General features: G+C 33.0%; 1 protein-coding gene across 1 annotated transcript; it reads left to right on the top strand.

The window, feature by feature from the left end:
- The first annotated feature begins 4102 nt into the window (after positions 1 to 4102).
- LOC115973073 lies at positions 4103 to 7876 on the top strand. Its single transcript, XM_031093313.1, has 4 exons — positions 4103 to 4304; positions 5171 to 5293; positions 7060 to 7162; positions 7287 to 7876. The coding sequence occupies exons 1-4, from the start codon at positions 4210 to 4212 to the stop codon at positions 7530 to 7532; spliced, it is 567 nt and encodes a 188-aa protein (XP_030949173.1). The 5' UTR covers positions 4103 to 4209; the 3' UTR covers positions 7533 to 7876.
- Positions 7877 to 8210: the final 334 nt, after the last annotated feature.

Below are 8210 nucleotides of genomic sequence, written 5' to 3'. Positions count from 1 at the left end.
TCTTGAACTTTCTTAAGAAATAAACATTAAGTTAACACCCCTACTCATTCTAGGCTGGCGTGTCTGTGTTTGTGTTTGTATCTATTTCATTTTCTTCTTTCTTTTTAAGATAAACCAAAAAAAGAAAAGTCAAAATAAAAATAACTTAATAAATATGTGTTTGTATCTTTCTTTGTTCAGATCCTTTTTTCTTATTTTTCAGATCCTTTCTTTCTCTGTCTCTTGGTGCGTATATGTGTTTGTATCTTTCTTTGTTCAAGCTTTCAATCCCTCTCTCTCTCTCTCTCTCTAAACCTGACTCTCTAATCTTCAGGTTTTTCTAGTTTTCCGTGGGGTGGTTGGTAATGGAGGTGGAGATTTGTGATTGGGGTGGAGATCAATGTGGTTGGGGTGGTCGGGTTGGAGATCGGTAATCCATGGGTCTTGGATTATGGGTTTGGTTGGAGATGGACATAGAGATGGTTGGGTTTGGTTGGAGAGGGCTGGGTTTTTCTGGGTTTGGTCGGGGTGGGTGGAGATCGGTGGTCGAGGTGGAGATCAGTGGTTGTTTTTGTACTGTTTAGTTAACCATGACTCGGTCTGGGCTTCGACCAGGTGGATTCGGTGATGTTGATGGCGAGTTGATGGTGGATTTGGGTTTATTGATGGCGGTTTTGGTGTTGTTGATGGCAGATTATTTGTTGTTTTTTGGATCGGGGTGTTGTTTTTCTGGGTTGGTTTTCTCATGTTGGTTTGGGTTTGATGAATTTTTCATGTTCTGGAGGTTTCGGTGGTGGATAGGGATTTTGTATGAAATTTTGCATTGTTCTGGGTTTGATTGTGCTCTTGCTCTAGGTTTCATTGTTCTTGGATTCGGGAAGAACATTCTTGTGTTCTTAGCTAAAAAATAATGAAAGCAATAATAATAATAATAATAATAATAAAATCATATTTAAAAGTTTTTTTTTAATTTAGTTTGAATTAAATTGAAATGAAAATATAAATTATTTTTATTTTTTTAATTAAAACTGACGTGGCTTTTTTTAATTTAAAAAATGCTGAAGTGGCATTTAAAAATATTAAATAAAATATTTTATTTGTTGACTTTTACACCTGGCATTTTTGTTTGCCATGTCAGCTTCTTTTGTAACCGGGTTGACGGTAGGGACGATTTTAAAAATGATTTTGAAAAATCAGTGACTAACATAAGAGAAAAATCAGTTTAGGGACCAAATCGAGAAATGGCCCAAAATGTATGGACCAAAAGTGTATTTACGCCTAATTTTTATTGCATCAATTCTTCAGGTTCATGAATTTTTGTGTTAATTAGAATTCTACTTTGGGTTGATGCAATTTGGTTTTGTGTTTTAAGTTGTTATCTTTTATATTCTCTTTGTTTAAATATTACCCCACTGCATTATACATATAGTATATAATAATATAATGTTATTATATTATATAGAATGACTTGGATAATTTGATGTTTATTGCTATATATTTTATTTTTACTCTTTTTCCCTCTCATCTTATTTTATTCAACATTTAAATCTAATCACATCCTCCATACTGTTAAATTATGCAGCACAAATCAAGAAAATGGTTAAACACAAACTTGCCTTCCTTTACCATACACTGGGGGAATCAAAATATTTGTGTGATAAACGATCATATAGTTTATAATTTAGATAGCACCCTTTGAATGTGTCTAGGCCCATAAATTGAGCAATTTGTAGACTTAAAAGGCTATTGAGAATGAACTTTTTGAATCAAGTCTAAAAAAAAATGAACTAATATATATCATTTAGATAAAAACTTTTATCATAGATACATTAATATATTTTTTGCCACAAAGTTAAATCATGCAAACTTAATAATTTTGTATTATGTGTTAGCATCATCTCTACTTCTTCTTCTTCTTCTTCTTCTTCTCAAAAATATTATGTATCATCTTTAAAGGATGCCAACAATATTGATCTTATGGGAAAAGTTACATAAATATTGAGAAAAAAAAATTATATTACAATCTACTAAAAATGTTTTTTAAATATTTAAACATTTCTATTTTTCATATCACTAATGTGTTTTACAACTACCACATGTGTTAACTTAAATCTTAATATTCTTAAGTTGTTTTAGCCCAAAAAAAAAAAAAAAAAGTTGTCACAAAAGAGGAGTTCATGTAAAGTTTTTTGCAAAATGAAAAATTTGTTTTGTAAGGCTACCAAACGATAATTTGCAAATGATGGAACCACTAACAATAATATTGGCATAGTTATATAGTTCCAGCAAAACAATCGTATGTACTTTTAGTCTTCCAAAAACACACATCTACTAGTAATATCTAAAATTTGAAGCGTAGTATTTATTGTTGCTACACTCCTATTATGCCACATTAGCACAACATTTCCATTTACCTCGATTAATTCAATCCATTTCAGTCTACTTTGATCAATTTCGGTCCAATTTGGTCTATTTGCTCCATTTCAGTCCAATTTGGTCCATTTTAGTCCACTTGCTCCATTTCATTCCGCTTTGGTCCATTTGCTCCATTTCGGTCTATTCATTCCATTTGGTCCATTTTAGTCCACTTCAAACTATTTTAGTTTACTTCAATCCACTTTGGTGATGCTTTGGGAGAAGAGGATTGTAAAAAAAAATAGTAGTTGCTTCATTGGCAATTATGTTACATTCTCAGCATAATGTTAGTAAGTTTTTTTATGAAATTACGTTTTTTTTTTTTTAATGTTATTAAAGTTTTGTATTTTTTTTCTTAAAATTATACATACTTCATCTTTAGGTCATTTAAGATGTATAGATGATAAACTATTTATAATAAAAAAAAGTACTAGAAACATTATTCTACCACACATTACATTATTTACAAAATATTTTGTTTTATATAATAATTGAATGTAAAATACATTATATTTCCTCTAAAAAAACTTTTTTTTAAAAAAAATTACCAAATTTTACAAACTTTTAAATAATACTAGCCTCATCACACGCGCTTCGCACGCGCTTTTTTTTGGTTAGTGATCTTATTTTGTAGAGTTTTTTTATTCTATATATATAATTTTTATTTTGAAAATCTAATTTATAAGTAGATAAAATAATTTAAAAATTAACAGGAGAGGTCCTATTTTTTAGACAATGTTTTACTGGGAGTTAAAGTTGCATTTTTACCGAATTGTTTTTTAGTTTTGTCTCTACTTAAACATAGGGTTCTAGGTCATTTTTAAACTAAAAAAAGAGGAATCCAAACAGAAAAAACCCCTTAAATAATAGTATAAAAAATATACATACTTCAATTTAGAAAATCTTCTTTGTGTTTGTAACAAATTGACCCACCCGTAGTGAGTTATCTATACTATTAATAATAGAATTCCCCGTTTGGATTTCATTATTTTGCGTACTAAAATATCCTCACACAAATTCTTAAACTCTCTAAAATACCTCTATTTTTTATTTAAATAATTTTAAATTTAAAAACACAAACTGGTTAGAAGAATAATTTACTATTTTTTTAAAAAGTTCCTAAGTTTTTTAAATTCAAAATTTCAAACCCTTATGAAATTGACATAAAGAGAGATCCTAAAAATTATAACACTATTTTATCTCACTTTTTTTTTTTTTTTTTTGAAGAGGATAACATCCTCATAATTCATTCACCAGAAGAATCAAATAACAAGGCCTCCACCACAGGGAGAGGTGAGTCCTCAATCCATACAATATCCTCCACTAATTCCTTGGCCCATTTAGCTAAACCATGGGCCACATTATTTGCACTTCTCTTAACAAAAGAAATCTGAACCCACGTGAGACCATCAAGCAAAAATAAAACATCCTGGAGAACATGGCCCAGCCAAGACGACCTCCTCTGTCTCGTGCGCAAGGCCTCCATGAGAGCTTGATTATCACCCTCAAGAATCAGCTCTGCAAAGCCACACTCCACCGCACATTCCACCCTCAAGAATCAGCTTGATTATCTCACTTTTAAACATTATTAAAATACTCACAGTTATTTCATATATATTTTTAGACCGATAAAAAAAACTATAAAAAAAATAAATAAACCCTGAGTTAAACTTGTCTCAGTACCCAAAAAAAAAAAAAAAAAAAAAAAAAAAAAAAAAAAAAAAAAACAAAAACAGAGAAAACCAAAGTGGAAGAGAGTCACAGTCTCGCAGAGACAAGGCAGAGATCAGCAAAGCCAAAGGAAAAGGCAAAGCCATGTCGTTCCTCAAAGGAGATTTGCTTACTCGTACCAGAAAGCTCGTCAAGGGCTTGGCCAAGTCCAAGCCTATCTGGCTCAAAGCCATGGAACAGTTTCGTCTCTCTCTCACTCTCTCTATTGCATTTAATAACTTATTTGTTCTTACCTTTATCTAGGTTTGCTCAAATTTTAGTTTTTTATATACGTGCTGTTTGTAATCCCATTTCGCCTCTGGGTATGACTTAGTCATCATTATTTTGTTGAAAAATGCGGTAGGGTTGAAGAGAATATGCTTGGTTTGTTATGGTCTCAATTCTGCTTGATTCTAATTTCAAATTTTGCAACTTCTAAATTTATTTGTTTAGTCTTTCCATTATTACTTTGGTTTTGGGATTTTTTTTAGTTGAATTACTTGTTGAATTAGTTAAGAACAAATGGGATGAATACTAGTTAGCTCAACTAGTAAAGTCACTTATCGTCAAATAAGGGACTGGGTTCGAATTTGGCTATACCAAAAACCAATGATGTCTTAACTTAATGATAAAAAGCAATTATTGTGGAGCAAATAATATAAGTTGAAATTCTATCATATCTATTCACCAAAAAAAAACCCAAAACAAAAAAGGTTTTTGAATTTGGTTCACTACAAAAGAAATATAGTTGTGAATAAAGTATGTCAAAAGTGTGAACTTTTCTTTAAATGAATACATTCAATTCCAGTATTCTTAATCTATTATTATCAAAATTATGATTTTGATACCTGTGATGCCCACATTTAGAATTTTTTTAAGCTCTTATTCATAAATCTTAATACTTTGAATATGTTGCCCTTGTGTCAATGAGCTCTAGTTCAAATGGCACCTCCTTCACTTGTAAGAAGAAGGTGGAGAGTGAGATCATAGGTTCAAGACCAATTGGGTGCTTGTGTAACTTACTGATAAAAATAGTATTTTGATTATGTTGCTAACTTATGTGCAGTGCACCACCTGCAACATTTCCTCGTGCTGATGGGAAAGTTAAGAGGATCAGTCTCCCAGAGGACGTTTATATAAAAAAGTTCTTTCAGAAACATCCGGACTCAAAACATGAAGATGCCATCAAGTACTGCCTTGCTTCTATATGTCTAGTTTTCCTTTGCAGTCTATCTATTTTTTCGGTTCATTCATTATGACATGCTTGTAACATACCAATTTTGTTATAAATTTGGTTTTCTTATGGTGCTAGCAGTATGTTATTGAAGAAAATTGATGGCCCAAACTTTTAAATGTGAACAACAACAACAACAAAAAAAGGAACAAAACGTTCTGAGTTTGTTCTGCACATTGGTTCTATTTGTTGGCAACCTTGAATGTTTGCTAACATTTTAATACTGGATGAACTGGGTTTCTGTGTGATTGAAATGTATCCTGCATGTTGCTGTCCTTACTTTTCTTTGCTGTCCAGAGGTTTGTGATTACATGCATGCACAAGTTATATTCTTGATTTGGAAACACATAAAAGTGGACTGGTTGCTTTATTTTGAAAGATGGAAATTCTTTTGAATTCAGTGTTGACTCACAGTTTTGATGAAGAACTGTTCATTGCTTTTATTCCTGCTTTGGATGCATAATTGATTATGATCTGAAATGGAACAGAAGATAGTTATTAGGATAAAGAGAAAATATTTCTCAGAATGGGGACTGTTGATCTTGATTTTTATGGGTTAAATTGACCATACTGTGACTACTTTTAAGTTGGTAAGCAATTAATCAGCTACTTACTATACTTAGGTCAAAAAGTTAATTTTGGTTATGCTCATGCTCTTGGATGATGTTCCAGTTTCCTTTCTTTGTGTTAGGAATTTACCCTAATTCTTAGAACTTGTGAGATGCCAAAAATAGAGAAAGAAGTTACGCAAAAGAAACAATAACACATGTCACATAATTTACATGGTTCAACAATGTGCCTATGTCCACAGAGTTGCAACAATTTCACTATTATCAAATCAATTAGGATATCATCTCAAGTTTATGCCTAACTTGAGATTCACACTAAATACAATTATATATATGTCTAGGAATTTATGTGAGCTCACATGAGATCTTCACTCACTTGAAAACAACAACTTTCCTTGGTTGCAACACCCAAAAAACCTCTCCCTAGAGAAAACCCCAATTTATATTCCCTTGTGTATGTCTCATGGCTAAAGAAAATCTCCTTGTTTTTTTTACTCACACAATTTTTCTTTCTTCACTGTGCTCGTTGCATCACACACTTGGCTGCTCACTCTATGCGGCACCCCTCTTCTTTTTCTTTTTTTGGCTACCAGCTCTCTATGGCTTTCAGCAGCAAGCACACATCACAAAAAATACAAGACTCTCTTTTATATGCATAAGTTAATAACCCTAGCTGCCTAGTACTTCTCCAGGAAAATAAGAACTCCAAATCAAAAAAGGAATAGGTCATGTGGCTCACTTGGCCACTACAAAAATATTTTGGCATTTAATCCAGTGTGGGCTGGAACTTTTGGTGCTAAGCACCCAACACTTTGCTTACTGCAGCATTGATGGTTATGGAATAATTCTTTTTTACAAGCTGCAAGTGACTCATTATTTGTATTGTTTTCTTGCTAACCATTTTTGTTAGTTCCTTTCATATTGAATTTCAGACTGAATCTTAATAATAAGTGGGCCTATTTCCTGTATTAACTTACTGAATATCAAGTAATTTGCATAAAGGCCATGTTTTCAAGTCTTCAACCTTTTAGTTCTACGATTATCTTAAGATTTGGGGTCTTTTCATGATCTCTATTGCAACATTGAAATTGGTTTCTGGACTCATGAATTGTAAGCTAAACATTAATTCACTTAGGCTTTGTGTTTCTACAGGATCTGTAGTTTTGATCCCCCTCCAGCTCGTTTATTTGGTTTGCGGGTGCTTGATCTAAAGGAGCAGGGAGTTAGTGAGGAAGAAGCAATGGCTGTAGCTGATGTATGTATTCCTGACTCATAATTTCAGAAAAAACTGCTGCAATTTGTTCATCCTCTGTTTCTATTCCCCCTCCCACACCCCAGGGGGAAGAAATTTGTAATTGCTGTTGTTTCTTGGTGTCTAGATGGAATATCGAGCAGAGAAAAAAGCAAAGAAAAAGGCATATTCTCGCTTGAAGCAGATTGCACGTCTTCAAGGGAAGAAACCTCCTCCTAACCCATATCCTAGTGCTATCAAAGAGATTCAAGCTGAGGAGAGGAAGTACGTTCGTGACCGTTTCTTCAATCCCAAAATACTTGAAATTGTGCAGAAGTTGAAAGAGGAGAAGGCTGCAGAGGCACAAGACAGATTCAGGGGGGGTGGCTGGTAACCCTATAATGGCAATAGAGCACAAACATAGTGTTGTCTTTTGTTTCTGGATCCTTAGTTCTGATAATAGTTAGGGCCAATAAACCATTAGGGTTCGTTGGCTTTGATAGTTAGGTCCAATGTGAGCTCAATTAGCAGGCCAAGCACTTTAGGAAGGATTTTTTTTTCCCTTTTTATATGTTAATATTCTCAAGAATCCTGTTTGTTTTTGGGTTAACAAAAACTATAGATTCTGTTATTGATTGATCATTGAAGTTTTGAGAAAATATGTAATAAAATTATGTTTTGGGCTTCCATACTTATTAGTGGTCATTCCTGAGAAGCATCATTCCAGAGACTGAGCTATAACCCTCTAAAAGAAACACTTCTACTTTTTTCCCTTTTAACTTCATTCTCAAGGTCGAGGCCTCAACATTTTGCATGAGTCGGTGGATTTAGTAGAATTTCAGTATTTCTTTTTAACATGTGGTTAATGATTTTCCCAATCTTTTATTGACAATTTATAGATTATTTGAGAGTTTCGACCTAGCTCATGGTCAGCTTCCTCTGTAGTAGTAATTATCATATTCGCCCACTCACAGTCTATGGACTCCACGGGTGTGCACAAGATACCACCTCCCTCTGCAGATAACCATTAAGTTTGGTGCGGTGCTGCTATTTACACCTAGTTGGGCTCAAG

The sequence above is a fragment of the Quercus lobata genome, unplaced genomic scaffold, assembly GCF_001633185.2.
Source record: "Quercus lobata isolate SW786 unplaced genomic scaffold, ValleyOak3.0 Primary Assembly Scq3eQI_1999, whole genome shotgun sequence".
Taxonomy (NCBI): Eukaryota; Viridiplantae; Streptophyta; class Magnoliopsida; order Fagales; family Fagaceae; genus Quercus; species Quercus lobata.
The sequence above is the reverse complement of the archived record's forward strand: the minus strand, read 5'-3'. Positions and strand labels throughout refer to the sequence as shown.